Below are 23,151 nucleotides of genomic sequence, written 5' to 3'. Positions count from 1 at the left end.
CTATTTTGAAATTCTGATCTTGATATGATGATCGTGATATGATTTGAATGTGCTCTCAGATCCAACGATACTCGGGTCCGGTTTCCCGAAGATTCGAAATGTTTCATCTTAGTGTTCATTTGAATAAGGAAGATGCTGGGTCCAACCGGAAGTTTAATGGGTTGATCCAAGAACATGTGAAATTACCAAATCAGCCTTAAAATTTTGATTTGATGAAACAAAGTACAACCTGTCCAGTGTCCAGTAGCCAAATAATATCATATGAAAAAGAATTGATTTGATTTTGAATTTAAAATAATGATGATTAGTTTCATATCTTGCAGAGTGCTTGAGAAGTCTTTCCATATTTAAATTAAAAATATACGAAGTCAATAACTACATGTAAAAGATAAGCTAAAAATTAGTCAATAACACATTCAGAGTTGAGAATTCATGCTTGCGTATTAGTTAAGACAATTTAATATAAAAGCTAGAATGAATGCATAATTTGTGGGATTGTTAAGAGCTGACATATATGAATTAACTGATTAGTTGGTGATGCTGATGTGTCATATTTAAACGTCTTGAAACTGGAATTTTTTTATATTATTTTTATATATTTTATTTGACTCACAAATAAATAAATAGATAAAAAATACACAGGGAAGCTAGAAATTCAGCAATTCTTGGTTAGATTTATTAAATTTTATCTCTTCTTTGCTCGAAGAAAAAAAATAAAAACATAAATCATGATGTTTTAAACTGGTCAAATCGATTATCAGCCATGAAATTGAGGTATGTTGTTCCATGTATTTATAAGAATATGTGGTTTGTATTTCATCAATCATTCATAAATCACAATTTAAGTATTGTATAAATGTATCGCCATGCTATTAAGTATTTTGATTTAAGTTCTTTTCTTTCTAAGAGGTGGAATAGAATAAGCAGGTTGAAGCGTAATGATCATTCGCGTAGTTTACCGGTTTCGCCGAAAAATCTCATTTGTTAAAGCGGGGAATAGTGCGCTTTAGTTTATAATTAACTTCTCATTTTAAATAATAATTACTTATTTTAAATTATGTCAAACCGCCCTTACATTTAAGCGTGGGTCTTCTGCTGCCCTTCAATTCAGACTTCCCTTATTAAAATAAAGGTCATTATTCATCAACTATCTTAGTTGGAGATTTTTGAAATTTGTTACATGATTTTTTGCCAATTTTGTTATAGTATATCAATTCTCATTTTTTTTCCTATTATGATAATACTCCTGTAATAGGATAATACTACATGTTTGGGCGACCCAATAAATTTACCCAATTTTCCATGTATCAATAATGTATGTGTTGGAGAAACTTAACAGATAAACAATACTCCCTCTGTCCCACCAGGTAGTTTACGTTCACTATTTGCACGTATTTTGAGGCTCCTATAAAAGATAGGTGAATAATATTTTTTTAAATTTTTTTTTTCTGAATAAAAGTTTAGACATCAAACTTTTTTTCAATAATTTTTTAAAAATTATATATAAAATGTAAGTATACTTTATAGGAGCCTTAAAATGCGTGCCAAAAAGTAACGTAAAGAACCTGGTGGGACGGAGGGAGTATATGTGTGTGTTGTACTGGAATATGAGATAGACTAAAGACTTGAACAGAAGTCTATTATTCATAGACTGCAATACACCTTAAACAAACAATACGTGGCCATATATATAGGCTGCATCATAACAGGAATAGAGAAAAACTAGCAACTAACACACTACTGGATAAACCCACAACACCCACTAGCTTATTTTTAGGAACACTAACAACTACTCATTTGACTCAAACAAACCTGAAATATAGGAAATACTAATAAAGAAAACATGTCAAATTCTGAATTAATATTCAACACCCTCCCTTAATTCAAATTTTCGAACACCCATCATACTTCTAAAATAGCAGAACTTCTCCTTGGACAAGGATTTTGTCAGTATATCAGCCACCTGCTCATGCGTGCTACAGTACTCCAATGTGATCTTTCCTTCTGCAACCAAATCACGAATAAAATGGTGACGAATGTCGATGTGCTTTGTTCTGCTATGGAAGGCTGGATTCTTTGACATGGAAATTGCAGCAACATTGTCACAGAATATTTCAGTTGCACCTTCTTGCTCTTGATTAACCTCTGCTAGCAATCTTCTTAGCCAGATAGCTTGACAAGCCGCTGATGTAGCTGCAACATATATACTCAGCTTCTGTTGATGACAACGCTGTCATAGGCTGCTTCTTAGAACTCCAAGTAATAACACCTGACCCAAGAGTAAACACACTAGCTGAGACACTTTTCCTATCATCCAATGAGCTTGCCCAGTCGCTATCTGTAAATCCACATAGCCTGAGATCTGGCACTTTTGAATACATAATCCCATACTCCATGGTTCCTGCAATATAACATAAGACTCTCTTTGCTGCACCAAAATGATTCCTTGATGGCTGTTGCATAAATCTGGAGATCAAGCTAACAGAATAGGCAATATCCGGACGTGTGTGAGTTAAATAGTTTAAACCTCCAACTAAACTTCTGAATTTCTTAGCATCAGCCATCTCTGCTCCATCATCTTGCTGCAACTTTTCATTAAAATTCATCAGAGTGTCAGCAGGCTTGGAGTTAAGCATACCAAACCTGCTAAGAAGATCTTTGGCATACTTTCTTTGTGAAATAAGCACTTTTTTTAAGCTTAGCTAAACGGCCCCTGTATAAGTCTCTGAGCAAGTGTACGGTCTTTAGTTATTGATACTACATATAAAAAATCTAAAACAGGGATGATCAAATCTTGTTGACCGGGATATTCTTTTATCTGGGAAATTTGACTGTAAAGGGAGGAGCTAATCTGCCTCTATGGAGGACTGATGGTATACTTATCTTGATGTTGCTTCATGCTGGACCTGTGGAATTTTTCTACTACTGGCTTCACAGAGCTTTACACCACCACTACCTCTACTCTCGCTATCATTCTCATCATCATTCCTCTATTGTTACCGAACCCATTACATGTATGTCTCTCTCAATGTACACCGAGAAGTTGCATCTGTGCCTGAGTATTTAAATTATATGTAAATGACAAGTTCGAAAGGTTCTCTGTTTGAACTTATAAGTATTTTTTTTTGTGCATGTGTGTGCAGCTGTGATTCATCCATTTGCAGAAATGATATCGTACTTTATCCTGTTTTTCATACCAATGATCACGGTGGCACTGACGGGGACAGGCTCTATTGTTTCATTCTTTGGTTATATTACTTACATTGATTTGATGAACAATTTGGGGCACTGCAACTTTGAGCTTATTCCTAGGAAGCTCTTCACCATCTTCCCTCTTCTCATGTACATCATGTACACACCCTCGTACGTCTCTCTTCCTCTACTTGTGAAAATGATACTAATTATTCTCTTTTCCTTGTTAACATATTTTTTTGTATGGTTTTTGAGCAGCTACCATTCTCTGCATCACACACAATTTCGAACCAATTACTCTCTTTTCATGCCTTTCTATGACTATGTCTACGGAACCATGGACAAATCTACCAACACGGTATATGAAGCTTCACTTAAAAGAGAAGGGGAGTCTCCCGATGTTGTACATTTAACGCATCTAACAACATCAGAATCCATCTATCATCTTCGGCTTGGATTCGCCTCCTGGGCATCAAAACCCCAGACTGCTTCACAGTGGTACATGAAGTACTTGATGTTGCCTGTGACATGGTGGTCTATGATGGTTACATGGTTTCATAGTCGAGCATTTGTGACTGAGAGGAACACTTTTGAAAATTTGAAGTTACAAACATGGGCTATTCCCCGATACAATATACATGTATGTTTCAATCCCCCATTTTGTTGTTAAGTGCAATTTATTATATTCAAAGTTAACTAGTAAATTTAATTGGCGTGCTTATTGCAGTACACTTCACCCAAGCTAAGAGAGTCTATTATGGTATGATCGAAGAAGCTATAGCTGAAGCTGAGAGAAAAGGAGCTATGGTTTTAACTTTGGGCCTTCTTAATCAGGTGAATTTTTCTTTTACTCAACTCGGAATCCTACTTTCCGTCATCGTAAGTTGGGGCGCACATAAGAACTGTCGTAAGTTATCAGTCATAAATAGCCCTGTTAATTTGTTGTAGTGTTATTAAATTCTATTTGGTATCTAATAACTCTTGTAATAAATCAAAACGATGTCAATATATACATATTTCAAATAATCTAACCAAATGTTTCAGGGAGAGGAGATGAACCGAAACGGTGAGCTTTTCATAAGAAGGAATCCTAAGTTAAAAGTAAAATTAGTTGATGGCAGTAGCCTAGCAGCTGCTGTTGTCTTGAATAGCATTCCAGAAGGAAAAGATCAAGTTGCTATTAAAGCGAACTCATCAAAGGTTTCCAATTTTGTGGCCGTGGCTTTGTGTCAGAGAGGCGTTCAAGTATGTAATTTTCTTTGTAAAACCAAATCTTGACCTGATACAATCTTGGTTCTAACACAATTGAACAAACTCTGCACTAGGTATCCATTTCTGGCGAATCTGATTTTAGAAGGCTTAGAGAATTATGTGCTCCTGAGACTCGAAACAACCTAATTCTTTCAAAAAGTTGCTCTCAAAAGGTAATTTCGGAATGTATCTATTAGTAACTTTAATAAAAACACACCTTGTATTACAGGTGATTTCTAATGATCTCTTCTGTATTATGACATTTAAATACTGGAGCTGCTTAGCTTTTGCCCTCTGAATTTTTCAGATATGGTTAGTTGGAGATAAATTGCAAGAAACCGAACAAGTTAAGGCCTCAAAGGGAACATTGTTCATTCCTTTCTCTCTGTTTCCTCCAAAAAAATTTCGCAAAGATTGCTTCTACTGCAACACTCCCGCAATGTCTGCTCCAAGGAATTTCGAGAATTTAGATTCCTGTGAGGTATGAATTTTTAAATGCAAACAAGTATCTTCTTGTATCTAAATAAGTAGTGAAATTTTCTTGTGAATTACTTTATGCTTCTAAGTTACTAAAAATTTTGAGTCGCAGAATTGGTTGCCATGAAGGGTGATTAGTGCATGGCGTATAGCTGGAATCGTGCATGCATTAGAAGGATGGAATGTTCATGAATGCGATGACATGATTTTTAGCATGGACAAAATTTGGAAAGCTACTCTTAAACTGGGATTTCGTCCACTCCCAGTATCCACGTCAGAATAACAGTTTGATGGCTTAGACAAGTGAGGCATTGTATATGTCTGTGCTTGTATTAATAAGTGTTCACATCTATCTATTGGACAATACATCAATTCTGGCCATTTACGACAGATTTTTTCCGCCTTTTCCGTCGTTTTTGCTGGCATCTGAAGTTAAAAAAATGGTCGGTAATTTAAATTGTATTGCAAGTTATCACTTCCGTCGTAAGGTCAGCCACGTGGACCCCACTGCTCAATTTTATCAAACCACAATATATGACGAACAAATTTGTCGTATTTACATCGTGGGCCCTACATATTGACGACTAGAAAAAACATCGTAAATGCAGCCATGTGCTCAATTTATCAACTACAGCATATGACGAAAAAATCTGTCTTATTTTCAGTGTGAACCCCACTGCTTAATCATCGACAATATATGACGAAATATTCCGTCGTTAGTTCAGCCAAAGGACTGTAATCTTCGATGAAATTTTCCGTCATATGTTTATCATGTGGACCCCAAACACACAAACACACATATAAATATCGAAAAATTATATTAATCTAAATAAAATATAAAAGATCAAAATTTCTACAATTTGAATGGAGAAGATTGAAAATAAATACTTACAAGAACGATTGATGCAAGTGATGATTGTAATTTGTTATATCATATTTTTTTTGGTGTGGAGCATATTTTTTGATTTTGACAGTAGGGGAGAATGATGTTGGAGAGAAAGAGGTAGTAGGAGGCGGATATATGATAAGTTACGATGGAATTATAATGTCCATCATAAGTTCTGCCTAAAAAATTAATATCTTGCCGTTTGATTTAAATGCGGGAAGGTGGAAGTTAATGAGTTAGGTAAACTTATGATTGGAAAAGAAAACCCATTTTATTTTCATTTATTTTTGTCTTTAATTAGCTAAATATGTAAACTTACGACGGTTTGATTACGACGGAAAAAATAAAATTTATCATTCTCATTTATTTTCTATTTTTAAACAGATATAATTATATATATGAACTTACGATGGCGTAATTACGACGGAAACAAAAACCATTTTATTTTCATTGTTTTTTGTATTTAATTAGCTAAATATGTTAACTTACGACTATTTCATTACGACGGAAAATTAAATTTATCATTCTCATTTATTTTGCGTTTCTAAAACTAGTACCATTATATAATTATACGAACTTACGATGACGTAATTACGACGGAAACGAAAACCATTTTATTTTCATTTATTTTTTTCTTTAATTAGGTAGATATGTTAACTTACGAAGGTTTAATTACGACGGAAAATTAAAACTTATCATTCTCATTTATTTTCCGTTATTAAAATAGATATAATTATATAATTAAATGAACTTACGACGGCGTAATTACAACGGAAACGGAAACCATTTGATTTTCAGTTATTTTTTTGTCTTTAATTAGGTAGATATATTAACTTATGCCGATTTAATTACGATGGAAAATTAAAACTTATCATTCTCATTTATTTTCCTTTTTTAAAAGCTATAATTATATAATTATGGGAACTGACGACGGCGCGCGTAGTTATGACGGAAACGGAAAACCATTTTATTTTCATTTATTTTTTATCTTTAATTAGGTAGATATCTTAACTTACGACTGGCAAGTTGGCGAAGAAAAGACTACTCGGGGTCACCGTTATCCATTTCGTGACGAATCATGTATATGTTCCTAAGAAAAAGAATTTGTCCCGACTTCTACCTTATTCATTGATCTGGGGGAAAAGGAACTGCCTACCCGTTGGGGAACTAGACATCAAGTAAGTGGCTTGATGAGGATAACTAAGCGGACACGCTGGAGTTGTTCAGGAATACGCATTGAATGCTGAGATTACGCACTGAATTTCTGGTAGACGGTTAGTTACGAAGATTTTTTTTCGCGGGAAAAGATTTATCATATTTTATTAGGTCGTGCCTGAATTCTAGCGAATCATACGACGGAAAGTTGGTACGTCGTAAGTATTGACAAGAACATATGAAGAATATTGGTTTTCCGTTGTAAGTTTTGCGCTCCGTCTTTTCCGCAGTAAGATATATGTCGTAGTTGGCCAGAATTGGTCCTCTCAGTTATTTTAGACCAAGTCATATTAAGTCAATATAGTGATGCATTAAAAAACAAAACAAAATATAGTGCAAGTTTTGGTAACTTCATTTATTCCAATAAAGTAATATGAAAGATGAAGTTAAGAAGAAAAGGTTATGAAAACCAAATGAAAAAAAATATAAAACTAATGTTTGTAGGAATGAATACATTCAACAGGGTGTAAAATAGAAATATATATACTTATGATAAATATAGGGTAACATGTTATAATTTTCAAAGATTTTATAATCACCATATTTTTAAATAGACACTTCACAAAATAACATTAATGAAACATATTTTATATCCTGCATATAAAAGCAGGAAATTTGTGATATCTTTCTGCATGTCAAAATTCTCATTGGAGATACTCTTATCCATCTTAAATTGCTTAAGGGCAGCTGCATTGAATATTTGCTTAGAAAGAATTTTAAATAGAAAGTTCAAGTACTCATCAAGCTCACGTCTAGTTCATCTTGGATCGAAGCCTTTCCCAATTGCTAGCATATGTCCTCCCTTTACAAACATTGTTGCATGGTTAAGTTTTGGGAGGTTACATCTTCACCATCTTAATTGCTGACAACTAAAGCAATAGACTTGTCTTTTTATAGTCAATTTCAATCTCTTCATCTTTTTTCATTTTAAATTTATAAGTCTTCGGAATTGCATAGAGTTCATTAAGATTGTAATCTTTAAAATATTAAGAATGTCTTAATGAAACTATCATGGGTTTACATTCTTTAGATAGAGACCCTTTTAGATTTGTTTCTTAAACTGATACATCCTTTCATATATCTTTAGACCTAGCAACTTTTGACTTCTAGAATAAAGTATCATTGAAACTTTCACCAGTTTTGAAGTGAATGTTTCATACTACTGTACAAGAAGTTGCAACTTGTTTTCTTTGACTTGATCGGTACCTTGACACAAGATTTGGATGGTATCTCATATTTTTTTGGAGGTTATGGAAAGTTGATGACACCATCAAACATATTTTAATCCAAACACTGTCAATGAGATAAATGAAATTAAAAACAGAGGGGTTAACGTAGGATTAATTATGTGGATATATTCTAGCTGTGTGTGGTGTCTTGGAGTGGTCATATAATTTAAGGTGCCATTGAAATGGACTAACAACTTGTATAGTTTTTTTTTGTTTATACTCGGTTATTTTGTTTGATGATTCTAATGTCGTGGTTTCTGAACCTGTATATATACATGTTTCCTCAAACTCACGTGTTGTTTTACAATTTTCTAACCTTAATGATAAAAGATAGGAGTTCAAACTTCTTCAATATGGAAATGCATATGTCAATTATATTATCTAGTGGAATGGTATTATCGAGGATAAATATACTTTTGTTGCTAATGCTACTGTGATGACTGTTTCTTAAGTAAAACAATAATAAAAATCAACCAACTTTTTAGCTTTGACCTCTTAAGTGAATAATAGCTTAGTTGAATATATGTGTATACACTACAAGAAAAAATGAATCAGACAAGGGTTTTTGCCCGTTGTCTGAAATCCTCAAATACCGTTGAGTATTGAGATGCCGTCTGATCCTAGGATGAGACAACGGTACGCGATCGTTGTCTGTCTCTGGCTAAGACAAGAGGAAACTCTTTACAAAATGTTGTGAGAATGCTGGATGAGACAATTGTTTATGATCGCTTACCTATTGTAAAACAAGTGATTAGTCAAGTGTTTGTTAGGTGATAACTTGTTGTTAATCTTCTTTTCCACAACAGTGTCTTTAAGTGGACGTGTTGTCTTGCTTCAGTTTAGTCAACAGTTTATGGTATCATAAAAATTGCCCAGTTTCTGAAATGACAATGGTTTTGTACAATGGACAATTGTTAAACAAGGTACTACTCAAGGGAGTATAGGTCATCTACAAGTTCTGATTAGCCTTATGACAATGGTTTCTGTCAAATAAATTGTTGTCTTGCTCTAATATATTCCACGGTTTCTAGGATCCTACCCATTGTAAAGATTTTGATAAGACAACTGTGTCGTATTATGGACTATTGTAAGGTATCTTATTAGCCAACAGTCTATAGATTATCACACAATTGTTGATCTCGTTTACACACAATGGTCTATAGGTTATCAACAATTGTTAATCTGCCTTACACACAATAGTCTATAGGTTATCAACAAGTGTTGATTTGCCTTACATACAATGGTTTCTCTAAAATAAAGTGTAGTCTTGCTTTTACATATTCAATTGTTTTCTTTGGAGAAGCGTTGTGAGAATAATGTGGGACAACGGTTGTTATTTCTTAAAGAGTTGTGAACATTGTATTTTGCCAATGGTTTCTTTTTTAACTAACAGTTGTGTGTAGGCTATATTACTGTATGGTTTTGTTGTTAAAAGGAGTTGTGTATTATTTGTTTGTACAATCATTTGTTAACACCTTTTGGAACCAAACTATTGTCTCATACATATTGTAACAAGAAACCTGAATGTGAACTCATTGCCTAACAAAAGATCAAACAATTGTTTTAGCAAACCTATTTAAATCGAAACGGCAGAATTACAAGCTTAACCAACATCAATATAATTACCATATCCAACATCAATATATTGAACCATAACCAACAACAGTATACTAAAAACATCCATCCAGTTCATATAAAATATCACCCCATCAAACCACCAATTCAACCACCCAAAACATCATAAATATCCACCAACAAAACCACCCATTTCTAGAAAATATTCCTCTGAACTGGTTCCCAAAAAAGAACTTAGATAAATATGTACTAAATCCCTCAAAAACCTACCAAATTATCCCAAATTAACCATATCCATAAAACAGAAGAGTCAAACACCCTAGGTGTGGTGCTTAAGGAAGAATTTTGCCCAAGAATTCTTAATGTCATTAACATCATCATCGTTGAAAGTGTTGTTTCCCCTACGGAGCCACTGAAAAAGAATCAATTTAAGTTAAAGTGAGTTTTCACTGGAAGAGAACAAAGAAAGAACAAGTCTGCCATGCATAAATCGAAGTAGTTATCAATTTACCTTTGAGCAGAAGTCAAGTTCCCTGTCCTCACATATCTCCTTCATATAGAGCATGACATATATTCCACAGTCCTTGCTTCCATTCTGGACCGGAACTCCCTGAAAAATATTGAATTAAATATTTACATGTACCCTGATATAAATAAGAACTCATAACATAGATGCTATGAAAAAACATACCGCGAGATTCTCCCAGATTATTTTCTTCTTCAGCATCTTCTTCGCCTTGTCCTTATAAATTTTAATGGCACTTCAATAAAATAACAAATATAGATATTAGAAATCACTTGTCCAATTGCAAATGTGAATGTTAAATAAATTAAGTTCTTATGTGTTACTCACTTGTCAACCACTTCCATCCATTCTGGACTTTCAATTCTCCGCTTCAAAGGGTCCAAGTGGTAAACAACTTGTGCCTCTGGATTGACAACACTCAAAACCCAATGGTTCCTAGTAAAATCATGAATACAACATAAATGAAAAATACAGAAATGCATATTGATGTATTACAATTACAAGTCAAACAAAAAGATTTATGTTATAATTAATTGTAATAGGCTGTTTAAATACTAATATAGGAGGTCAAAAATAAAATAAAATACAAACCCATGGTGAAACGGCAGTAGAAAGTATTGTCCTTTCTTGGCAGTTCTGAACCTAAAAGAAAGGGCACGTGACCTGTCTGCACAAGAACCACAATTTGTTGCGCCAATTATGCTAGGATCAACGAAAGCTATCAGATCTGTCATCCTGTTCCTTTTCAAATTTTCTTGCAATAAACTGTATATAAAATATAGCATTGGTTAACACATAGCTCGTATATAAACATAACTGACAAGGCAAATTAATTTTGATACTTACTGAATGTAGATGCAGATGATCGAGGCTGATATTTCACCTCTCGTGCATAGAGCATAAACGTCTGAGAGAAAGAGACGTTGTTTTTTCGTAGATCCAAAAGCTTCTGCAGACAACTCAAAAGGCGCTGTCTCTCCGTCAACTAGGGTACCCTTTGCCCAAAGCCACAAACGCTTTAAAGAAGGAGGGTAATTTGCATCCATTTCAACCACATACTCAACACGGTCCTTGACATTCTTCATCTTTTTTGCACCATTTTTCTTAACACCCTGAAAATAAAAAATTAGCCAGCAAATTTAGGGTACAAGCATATATACAAAACAGGACTTCTTTTACAAAATTATAAATTAGAAAAATGTAACCTTTTTAGTTGGTTCTACTGGAGAAACAGATGTTTTTACTTCAAGTATAAGCTCTCTTGGCCAAGCTATATAGGTTCCAACTGCTTGTTCCACAGTTGTGATTTCATCCTGGATTGGGAAAGGAATTGCAGCAGATCCTTGGATTACACGCGTGATTGACACTCGTGCATTTTCTTTTGCCACTGGGACTCCATGAAGAATTTGGTTCCCACTTGGCACATCTGTTTCCATTGTTGCATAAGCAACAACATTGCTCGTGTTCCCAACAGCCAGAAGCCACTCTGAACAACCTAAATCATCCTTCACACTCTTTTCCAACAATATCTCAATTTCATTATCCCCACCACCAATTGGTACAACATCCTCAACTTTCTCATTCTTTTCATCTACATTTTGATCTTCGACAAGATCCAATTTTTTCTTGACACAGCCAGACACATCTAACTCCTTCAAAATACCTTGTGCACCCTTGGAACAGCTCCCTTGTTGTGAATCAATCATAGGACTACCTTCTGCCCTTGTAATCTTTTCACTTAAACTTCCTTTTAACTTCTCTATCTCAGCCATCCAGAATGCATCTCGTTGCTTCACAATCTTTTCTGTCTCCTCTGCCACAAACTTCTGAACACTTTCTTGTATCTTCTCATCCATGGTCCTTTTTCTCTTTGGTCTTGGAAGATTAAAGTAGGTTGACTGTTTCACATGAACCCCTTGCCCACGTACTCGTCCTTTGTGTTCCGGATTACCAAGCACTTTGGTCAAAACATCATCAACCCCAGAAACCTCCACTTTTCCTTCACAAACCGCCTGTTTCATCTTCGCCTACAAAATGGACATAACATAAAAAATAGAGTTAAATAATATATAACTAATTAAATTTTTCCTGTTTCCTATGTTTCCTTCAAACTGAAATGAATAACTTACAATATTTTCAGCAATTGTTTTAACATCATCATCGAGATAATTTCCATTTTCATCCTGTCGAGCTTTGACCCAAGTGTCCGATCGATCAATCTCCTTGGTAGGATCATCTTCAGCCTGCATTAAGAAGCATGTTTGACAAGAGTGAGATTACTAATAATTTAATTACAAAACAAAATAGTAGCATGTTTCTTGAGCACTAACCATTTCTTGTTCTAGGTTTGCATAACCTTTGCGAGACATACGGTGAGTATATTTATTCAATTGTCTTATGTTTGAGTGTTTTTCATGGATTGCCTACGTAAACACCACAATGAAAGCAATAAAATATGTTACAGTACATAAATATAATACCACAGAATTGTAAGAAATAGACAAGGAAAGAAATTTAATTACAAGAAATTCCGGTGTTGTACGCATAGCAACAAACTTATCCCAATGAGCCTTCTCAATAAAAGAATAATCTGCTGGAGGATGCTTCAGCAGGTGAGGTTGATCAGCATGAGCAAGAATATATTTAGTTGTTAAATTGCTTTTGAACTCCCTCCACTTTTGGCATGCAGATCTCAGCACTAACTTTTGTGCTGATTCAGGAACTTCGAACGCCATCTACACGCGTAAGCATTTGTAAAAGTTGTGAGTAACTACATTTGTATATATATTGAATTAGTGTAGAATTACTCAGTGATGTGAATAACTCAATTTAAACAGAATTTATATACGAATGACATGTTGTTCAGGTTTATAACATATGTTTTATTATTCAATTGTTAGGTTTGTTGGCTGTTCTCAAATATGGACAGATCATGGTTGAGGGCTGATAGGAGAACACGGGAGTTTCAATTGGGTGTGAATGAATTGTTGAATTTTGCAGTACAAAATGGGTGTGATGCAAACAAAATTAGTTGTCCTTGTATAAAATGTGCACACAATAAATCATGGAACGCTCAAATGGTGAAAGATCATCTTTTTCAGAATGGTATTGATGAGACCTACACATGTTGGATTTGGCATGGAGAGAATGATACAGACCAAAGTCCAATGGCCACTGAACATACTGATAGTTCACAATCTGTGGAACAAATCCCCATTAAAACAGATGGAGACGATGATCTTTCCCTGGATTCCTCAGATTTGTTAAGGCATCTACAATCTGAAAATGAACCGCTATATTCAGGATGTGAAGGGTTTACCAAGATGACAGCTTTAGTGAAGTTATATAACTTGAAAGCAAAATTCGAGATGTCCGATAATTGTTTCTCTGAACTCCTACTTCTGGTTGGCACTATGCTTCCAGAAGGTAACTCTCTTCCTTCTTCCTTTGGTGAAGCTAAGAAGGCCTTGTGTTCTTTAGGAATGGAGTACGAAAAAATACATGTGTGTCCGAATGACTGCCTTTTATATCGTGGTGATATAGATGAAGATGAGTCTAGTTGCCGCATTTGTCATGCCTCAAGATGGAAGAAGAACAAAAAAGGAGAGGACATTGAAGGCATTCCAGCCAAGGTTCTTTGGTATTTTCCGTTATTGCCACGATTGAGAAATTTGTTTAATTCACCTCAAATGGCAAAGGACCTAACCTGGCACCACACAGAGAGAGTGAAGGATAATAAAATACGTCATCCTGCAGATTCAAAAACATGGAAGGACGTCGATGAGAAGTGGCCTGAATTTGCTTCTGAACCTAGAAACCTTCGGTTGGCTTTATCATCTGATGGTTTTAATCCTTTCCACGGCAAAGGTACCGATCACTCTTGTTGGCCTGTTTTGCTATCAATTTACAATCTTCCACCGTGGATTTATATGAAAAGAAAGTATATAATGCTATGTCTACTGATATCCGGACCAAATCAGCCCGGAAATGACATTGATGTATTTCTTCAACCACTAATAGAAGATCTGCAGAAATTATGGCATGGAAAGCAAGTGTATGATGCATACAAGCAGGAGTCTTTCCTACTCAGGGGCATATTATTGTGGACAATCAGCGACTATCCAGCATTTGGTAGCTTATCGGGCAACATTGTCAAAGGCTATAACGGTTGTGTGGTATGTGTTGATGAGACAAAAGCTACAAGGCTTCCTAATTACAAGAAGACAGTGGTTATGAGGCATCGAAGGTGGTTACCACGTGACCACCCATATCGAAAACAGAAAGCAGCGTTTGATAACACGGTTGAAAAAGGTTCTGCACCTATTCCTTTAACAGGGGAGGAAGTTTTTGAAAGAGTACAACATTTGCGAGGCCATGTCTATGGTAAGACACAACGAAAACGAAAGCGAAATAAAAATGATCCTCGGCCTGTTTGGAAGAAGCATTCTATTTTTTTCCAACTCGAGTACTGGAAGTTCTTGCCGGTGAGGCATATTCTCGATGTCATGCATATCGAGAAAAACGTATGTGAAGCTTTATTAGGTACTTTGCTCAATATACCAAAAAAGACAAAAGATAAGGAATCTGTTCGTCTTGACATGGCTGCAATGGGAATAAGATTGAATCTCAGGCCAGAAACGGCAGGGAAAAAGGAGAAATTGCCTTTGGCATCTTGGAATTTGACCCATCAGGAAAAGAAAATTGTTTGCTCATCATTTTTAGGAATGAAGTTGCCTGATGGATTTTGTTCTAATATTAGAAGTCTAGTATCAATGGAAACTCTCCGACTCACCAAAATGAAATCTCATGACTGCCATATGATTTTACATCACTTACTCCCAATTGCGATCCGGTCATCACTGCATAAGAAGGTCAGGGACACTGTTATTAGATTTTGTCTCTTCTTTAAGGCTATTTGTAGTAAAGTCATTGAAGTTGATAAATTGGAGAAAATGCAGTCTCAATTGGTTATAACAATATGCCAACTTGAAAAATATTTCCCCCCTTCCTTGTTTGACATAATGATTCACCTTTCAATTCATCTTGTGCGAGAGGTTGAGCTGTGCGGACCAATTTTCCTTAGGTGGATGTATCCATTCGAAAGATACATGAAAACATTCAAAGGATATGTAAGAAACAGGGCTCGGCCAGAGGGTTGTATTGCAGAGGCATATATTGCAGAGGAGGCAGTTGAGTGTTTAGTTAATTTTGAAGAAGCAACTGTCGGAGTTCCAGAAAATGGAAGGCGTACAAAGGATTTAATTTGCAGACCACTATCTGGTGCCACAATGATCACCCCGAGCATCAAAGATTTAAACCTTGCACATTTGTGCGTCCTACAAAATAGCACGGATGTTGTGCCATATTTTGAGTAAGTTGTTTTTAATATCATCATATAAGAAGTAAAATATCAATTACAAAGCTATCCTAATTTTTATGTCATTGTTTTAATTATAGTGAACACATGTCATTCTTGATGGACGAATTCCCAGAACATGGAAATGATGAAATGTGGTTAAAGAACAAGCAAAATTAAACTTTTCCGAAATGGTTTAAAGAAAAGGTATTACGAATGCTTTATTGTTTATATTCAACCATTTACATCTATTATTTTAAGCGTTCAAATTGTATGTATCTTTATTTTTGTACAGATTGCATCAGATTTACTAGATGTGAAGGAGATACCACACGAGATAAGATGGATTGCAGATGGGCCTAACAGCGATGTGCCTACATTCAGTGGTTATAAGGTACATGGGGTTCCATTTAGCACCAAGTCTCGGGATGATGCACGTCAAGTTCAATGTAGTGGAGTGTGTGTAGATGCTGAAACAATGGTTGTGCAAGCTACTGACAGAAATATTAATCATACATCACATACATACTACGGAGTTATAAATAATATATGGGAGTTGGACTATAACAGCTTTAGGATCCCACTTTATATATGCAAATGGGTTGATATGAATAGAGGGATCAAGACTGATGAACTAGGATATGTATTAGTCAATTTGAACAAGTCTGGTTTTTTGAATGATCCATTTGTATTAGCAACACATGTTAAGCAGGTTTGTTATATTGATGACCCCCTCGAGAAATCATGGTCTGTGGTATTGAAGTTTCCCGAGAGAAAACACTACGATGATATTGAAGATGAAAATGAAGGATCCGTTGAAGTTGAGCTTGAGTCTGAGTTTTTTATGCCCGATTTACCAGATGATGATTTGCACGAGGATGCTAGTTACATGCGTGATGTAGATGAACGAATTCAACTAGAATGATGCCTTTTTTTAACATATTTCACATTGTTGTAATGCACAATTCAAATATTTGGTCTTGATGATTGGTTTGATTGTTGTTTTTATGTGAAATTTTGAAAGTTTGATGATGGTCAAAATTTACTCTTTATTGTTTTGGTAGTTGTTTGGTAATGCAGGGGCTTCACTCTTTCTGCTCATCTTTTTTAAAAATTTACAGTGATATCACTACTAGAAAAAGTAGAATAGACATCAGGGTATAGACATCGGTCGACTTTGGCCACGATGTAAAAGCTTGTATTAACATCGGCTAAAAATTAACCGATGTCTATTACATTTTTGACATCAGTTAATATAAGAACCGATGTCTATCTTCTTTGAATTAAAAACAAAAAGCGCGCGGCAACCATGTCTTTCCCCCCTCCCCCAAATATTTCCTGTATATTTCCGCCCTTAGTCAAATTTTCGTTCCCCCCAATTCTTTTAACCCCAAAATCAAACAAAATAAACACCACAATATTCCCCCTTTCAAACCTTCAGTCCCCAAATTTCTTTAACCCCAAAAATCAGAAAAACATAATTCTCTCTCCCTCAATCTCTCTCTCAATATCTCTCTCCCCAAAATAAACTGACGAGACTAATCACAAATCTCAAACCCTACAATCGGCCCCCAAACAGCTACACTTACCAACTCATCTCTATACTTCCACCTCCATTACTCAATCACTCTCCCCCTCCGAACCCTAACTGTGATTTTTGCAAACTCATTCTTGGTGGTAAATCAGTTCTTCGGGCAGATCCGGGGCGGAAGAGAAATGGGTTTGGGGGTATGAGGAGAATGGGAATGGGTTTGTTTTTGTTAAGGGGTTTTCGGGTGATGATTTGGCTATTTGTGAGGCCAAGTCTTTTAATTGCTATTCGAACTGCTCTCAAAAACCTCTAAGACAAGCTGGAGTTTCTCCATGTGAGTTTTCTGCTTTTTAGTTAGGGTTTTGTTTGATTTTGTGTAATTGTTGATGTGTATATTGTTTCCGGCTCATTTGCAGAGATTTAGTTGTATATTGATGAATTTTAACTCACTGGAAAATTGAGAATGGTACCCTCCCTCTCTCCCCCTCTCCCTCACCCTCTGTTTGTGTGTGTTTTTTTGAATTTTTATATATATGTTCTTGAAATTCTAGAGTGCAGGAGAAGTGAACCCAAAGGCATACCCGTTAGCTGATTCACAGAGTGCTTGTATTGTTTCAAGGCAAAGAACAAGAAGGGTTCTTTTTTAGCTGCTCGTTTTGGTGGTCTTTGGTAAAATTATAAGGCAGCCCTTTTCATGCTTTTAGTTGTATCTATAGTTGTGTGTATAGATTCTATCTGCCATTTCTTTGCTTCTTGTGTGTGTATTTAAAATGATTTTTTACTCAAAATAGGAAATATTACTGAAATGATTGTTTGATATATTTTTATTTAAATATTTACTCGAATGAGGAACTGATACTGATTCATGTAACTAAAGGGTAAAGAAAGATTGAATCTTTTCTAATTAAGGAGCTATTAAATTACTTTTGTTTTTGTGGTAAGATGATATGGCTAGTTACTTTGAGTATAAGTTGTGTTTGCTTGATTTCTTAAGAATCAAGAATTTTAAAGTTTATGTATCGGTTACAACAGTTTTAAGTGTGACTCAACTTCAAGTGATATTTGACTTATTTGATCTGAAATTTACTTATAAGCACAAAACTAGGTAAATTGGTAGTAATTGTTAATTGTTGGTGCTCGTTTTGTAGGTTTAATATTTATGTGGCATATCTTCTGGATATTTGTTGCTCTGCTCTTGTTTTTCGAGTTCTTACTTTTCCTCATTCGAGAGTGGCTGATAGTTGTTAATTGATGTATGTTATAGTAATTTGTATAATTGTTGATTAGTTTAAGAGGTTAAGGCTATATAGTGGTTAAGTCGCTGGGTAAGTGTACGAGTTGATCTTGATTAGTGTAGAGCTAAGTTGATGTATCATTAACAGGGTGAAACATTGCTAGGGGTGTTGTACATCGCGGTGATGCGTATATGTGTTGTAGTATTATATATGACAAGGCAAATTATATTATTCTGCATCTCCAAGAGGGAACTTACTCAGGTGATAATATTATTCTGCATCTTTATAGAATCTGTTTACACACGCATATTCTATTGACGCATAAAAGCAATGTATCTTAGCATCTGGTATCATACGACGTCATGATAAACTTGAATATATACCATTCTTGAAACCAGATTAGAAGTCTAAGCATTGTTTTTCTCTGTTTCACTTCTCCTTTTTGTCCATGTTTAAAATTTGAATCATAAGATACTTTACAATCTTTCAGGAATACATAGTGGAGAATCTTCATGGCATTTACACTTCACCGACGCTGGACTCGGAACATAAAAAGCGATTGAAAATGCTAAAACTTCTATAAACCCGAGGATATTGAAATAGAAACAGAGTGCAGTATGTGGAAGCTGGATTCTAAATCTACTGATCTGTTATCTGAATATCTGGTACCAACTTGTAGTTTGATGGTTAAAATAGAAATTATTCTCATGTAACATAATTAGTGAATTCAAATTAATATAGACTCAGTATGTGTTGTTCTTTAACAATCAATGCTAAGTATTGACACTTCAACTTGCGATACCAGTTTATTAATCCTTGTGGTACCAATTTATGTTCTTTTTTCTTTTCTTTATTGTCTTTTGGTGCACAAAAAATATAGCAACCAAGACTGTGGTGCAGATCAGAAGTCATGCACATATATTCTGTACAAAGGTCAATCGGTACCTTCTCATCTAATTCTTGTCTTAATATATTTTGTCTTCACAGTTGCTACCCCTCTTTCCACATGCCTACATTGGTAACTTTCTCTAGTTATTTTAGCTTCTATTTCAGTTTTGCCTACTGCGTGTTGCGCTGTATAGACATATACTTATGTACTAGTTCTAGCATATGCTGTGAATAGGACCGTTAGTATGCTTGTACAAGTCAGTAGTTTACAATTTGACCTATGTACCAATAATTTCCCTCTTACAGTGTTATTGTTTGTTTTTTGTTTTTGCTAAGTTACAGTCTTGCAATCTGAACTGTTGCTATCTTACATTTATTATCCTTACTGTCCTTTCATAAAGAGTTAATAGTTTTTGAAGAAAAAAGTACCATAATAAATCATAAGCATAATAAACAGGGGTGGATAATTATAAGCATAATCATAAGTTAATAGTTTAATTTCCAGGAAGTGATTGTAGAAAATTTAGTAGTATTCCTCAATGGCATGTATATCCAGTTATACTTATCCACTACCTTATGGATTTATATGTGTGTGTGTGTGTGTTTTCTTATTCATTTATTTATCGTTCGCGTTGATTGGTATTTTTCTTATTCATTTCTAAGTCATAATTAACATGAAGTATATGTCTTTTACAGGCCGCCAAAGAGTTTGGAGTTTGGAGTTTGGATTTTGGCCGATGGCTAACTAGATTATTTTAGTTTGGAGTTTTTGGATGACTTTAGATTTTGGTAGTTTGGGTTTTTTTGGTATATTGGTTGTATATGATTAAATGTTGGATATTGGTATTGCGGTTTTTATGAATGAATATGAATAGTATTTTGGGTTCTATGATGTGCATGTGACTGAAAACTAGTGGCAAAAAACGAAATACACATCATATTTTATTTCAAAAGAAGATGTCAAAAAACACTTAAGACAACACTTATTAAAACAAGAACTGATGTAAAATCCAACTCTAAACATTACTTTTTATGTAAAAACTGAGGTTATTCTTAGCATATACATCGGTTATTACAAACATCTGATGTATAAAACATACTCAGACAACAGAATTTTTAAGAAAACGATGTTATTATCATCATATACATCGTTGATTACAAAGAACTGATGTATAAAAGAGCTTACAACAACGGAACCTATAAAGAAACGATGTCTATGTCATCTAATTTCTTACGAGTCGCATGTTTAAATTAGTGTTATAGAGATAATATTACATTATGCACAATTAAATCATGTAGTTTAATCATAAAAACGTCTGATAGACATCAGTATTTAAGCTAAAAAACGATGATAAAAGTCACAGAGACATTAGTTTTTGGCCGATGTCTTTGTATAGGACCTTTAACATCGCCGACCTAGACATCGGAGGCTGATACACAAAGACATCGGCCAAAAACCGATGTCTATTAACTAAATTGTAGTAGTGTATAGACAACGGTTTTACGAAAAAGCACATGTCTTAACAAATCAAAGACAAGACATAATATAAGATAAACTATTGTGTGAGGTCTAAAGAACAATGCTACCAAGAAAGGTTGTCTAACAAAGAATACACAATAGAATTATAAACCGTTGTAAACTCTTTACAACGGTTCAACAGAGTATTGTGTAATATCTGAAAACACAACTGTTTCTCCAACCGTTGTTTATTACATAACAACGGTTACTCGTCCCTGTTGTATGACTTTTCTAATTACAATGGTTTAGGAAACCCGTTGTATATTTTTTAACAACAGTTTTACACACCGTTGTGTGAATGTCTTAAAAACAATGGTCTTTATAAACTGTTGTGTCAAGCACACTTTCTGGCATACTTTTTAACAACGCTTTTAAAAACAGTAGTATGATCCTCGTTTAGACAATGGTTAGTTGAGGTCCAGAAAACGACCGTTGTGTGTTTCTTTTTTGCAACGGTTTTTTTTCGTAGCGTTGTCTGAAAGGTGTTGTCTGAGCCTGTTTTTCTTGTAGTGGTAGTTTATTACATATTTCTGTTATGCTTAGTTGAAAGTAAACTCTAGTATGACTTCTTTTATAAATAGTGTGATGGTGTGTAATGTTTAGCTGATGAATACCTTTTCTATTATGGTATGAGAGCCATACATGGCTAAAATATTCATCACTGATTTTTCTCCAATCTATGTCAAAGCTTCGTTGCTGTCTTCTCGATATCATCATCCTTCAATCTTCATTGATTTCCTTAAGATAGATTTTTTTTTTTAATTGCAAACCCTGATTGTTTGTACACTTTAGTTTTTCTACATTTTGAGTCATGTTGCCTACTAATTTTGCTCATCGATCTTGTTACTAATAATGCTACTACGTACATAGAAGTTTTGATCATACTATTCTTAATGATTATATTTCTTGGATTCAATCTATGCATATTACATTAAACTCTAGAAATATGTTTGTGATAGTTTCTTGTAGCTAGGTTTGCCAAGCCTACCTAGGAATCACCTCTGTTGCCTTAATGGGAGTGAGTTGATGATACGATGATCAGTGGGATTTGAAAAACAGGTGGAGGTGGAGTGGAATTATTGTTTTTGACTGAGTTGTAAAATGTGTAAATTGTGTTTTGTACATCAATTTTGTTATGCGGGAGTCCATTTATATACAAGAAATCATATCATTTTCACAAATAAAATTTTAGCAATGGAGATATTCGAGCTAATGTTATTAATGTAATTTTTGTGATATTTAAATAACGAAAGTATTATTCTTAACGAAGAATGGAAGTATTATTATTAACAAATCATTTTCAATAAAAAATATAATAAATAATTCTGAGAGAAAAAAACTTTAAAAATAACATCACCATGTTTTAATCGATTAAGTAATTGGATAACAAATAATATAATACGAAGAAATATATTTTAAATGTTAAAAAAGACTAATTCAATTACCATTCAAATTTTATAAATGAAAGTTAATAATTGATTAAATGAATATTACACTTATAATGAATAATTTCCTTCAGCAGAAAAAAGACAAGTGCCTGAAAAGGAAGTGATGGTCATGAATTCTTGTAAGCCAAGAGGACGTTGAGAGCCAGGAATTCCAAGAACTATTTCTCATACGGAACCAGAACCAGAAAGAACGGTGAGAGATCTTCTTCTTGACTGTGCCTGCTCTCGTAAATACTGGATGACATCAACATTTGGTGGAACCGCATGAATTTCAGTAAGGTTTTCATTGAGGCTTCTAAGATACTGTTGGTTTTCAGACATTGCTGGACCTTCTATGCCCGAGGAGGCAGGAGAAATGTTGCGAGAATTGTTTGTTGGAGGGCTGTCTCCCATATTGAGAAAATAAGAGAAGCAAATAAAATGACTTATTTCACAGAAAAAAGATGAAATCAAGAAGAAGTGATGAACATTTGATGTGGACATCTATTTTTATAGGTCCTCATTTTGTCCTTTCATTTAATAGTATAAATATCTTCGAAAATCTTGTTTGATTTTATACAATCTAAAATCCTTATAATGGAAGAAGATTTTAATTTTTTAAAAAATCTTCACAAAATATGAAGAGATTTTAAATGCACGTCCTTCAATGAGAAGTGTTAACAAAAATCCAAATCAAAATTGAATTAAAATTTGAGAGATTATAGTTTAGCGGTTATTAAACAAATGTTTTATTAAAAAAAATTTAAATTTAAATGCAGTCCCAATAAAGATTACCTTTGGATTTGATTTTTTTATGTTATAATTTTTTTTCTAAAAAAAGTTA

General features: G+C 34.4%; 2 protein-coding genes and 2 long non-coding RNA genes across 4 annotated transcripts; all 4 read left to right on the top strand.

Moving 5' to 3' along the window:
• Nucleotides 1-2,678: 2,678 nt before the first annotated feature.
• Nucleotides 2,679-3,862, top strand: LOC108201135 (very-long-chain aldehyde decarbonylase CER1-like). The gene is made up of 3 exons (XM_064085091.1): nucleotides 2,679-3,014; nucleotides 3,144-3,363; nucleotides 3,451-3,862. Exons 1-3 carry the CDS (start codon nucleotides 2,888-2,890, stop codon nucleotides 3,860-3,862), a joined length of 759 nt encoding a protein of 252 aa, XP_063941161.1. The 5' UTR covers nucleotides 2,679-2,887.
• A 640-nt stretch (nucleotides 3,863-4,502) lies between these two features.
• LOC135146771 (uncharacterized) lies at nucleotides 4,503-5,324 on the top strand. The gene is made up of 3 exons (XR_010287482.1): nucleotides 4,503-4,616; nucleotides 4,751-4,924; nucleotides 5,033-5,324. It is a non-coding gene; the product is annotated as an uncharacterized LOC135146771 (long non-coding RNA).
• Nucleotides 5,325-13,272: 7,948 nt separating this feature from the next.
• On the top strand, nucleotides 13,273-16,632 carry LOC108201134 (uncharacterized). Its single transcript, XM_064085090.1, has 2 exons — nucleotides 13,273-15,708; nucleotides 16,003-16,632. The coding sequence occupies exons 1-2, from the start codon at nucleotides 13,273-13,275 to the stop codon at nucleotides 16,630-16,632; spliced, it is 3,066 nt and encodes a 1,021-aa protein (XP_063941160.1).
• Nucleotides 16,633-16,866: 234 nt separating this feature from the next.
• Nucleotides 16,867-19,922, top strand: LOC135149174 (uncharacterized). The gene is made up of 4 exons (XR_010287357.1): nucleotides 16,867-17,572; nucleotides 17,655-17,704; nucleotides 17,790-17,907; nucleotides 18,964-19,922. It is a non-coding gene; the product is annotated as an uncharacterized LOC135149174 (long non-coding RNA).
• The last annotated feature ends 3,229 nt before the right edge of the window (nucleotides 19,923-23,151 follow it).

Source organism: Daucus carota, chromosome 9, assembly GCF_001625215.2.
Source record: "Daucus carota subsp. sativus chromosome 9, DH1 v3.0, whole genome shotgun sequence".
In the NCBI taxonomy this organism is placed as follows: Eukaryota; Viridiplantae; Streptophyta; class Magnoliopsida; order Apiales; family Apiaceae; genus Daucus; species Daucus carota.
This window is presented reverse-complemented; position numbering and strand designations above follow the sequence as displayed.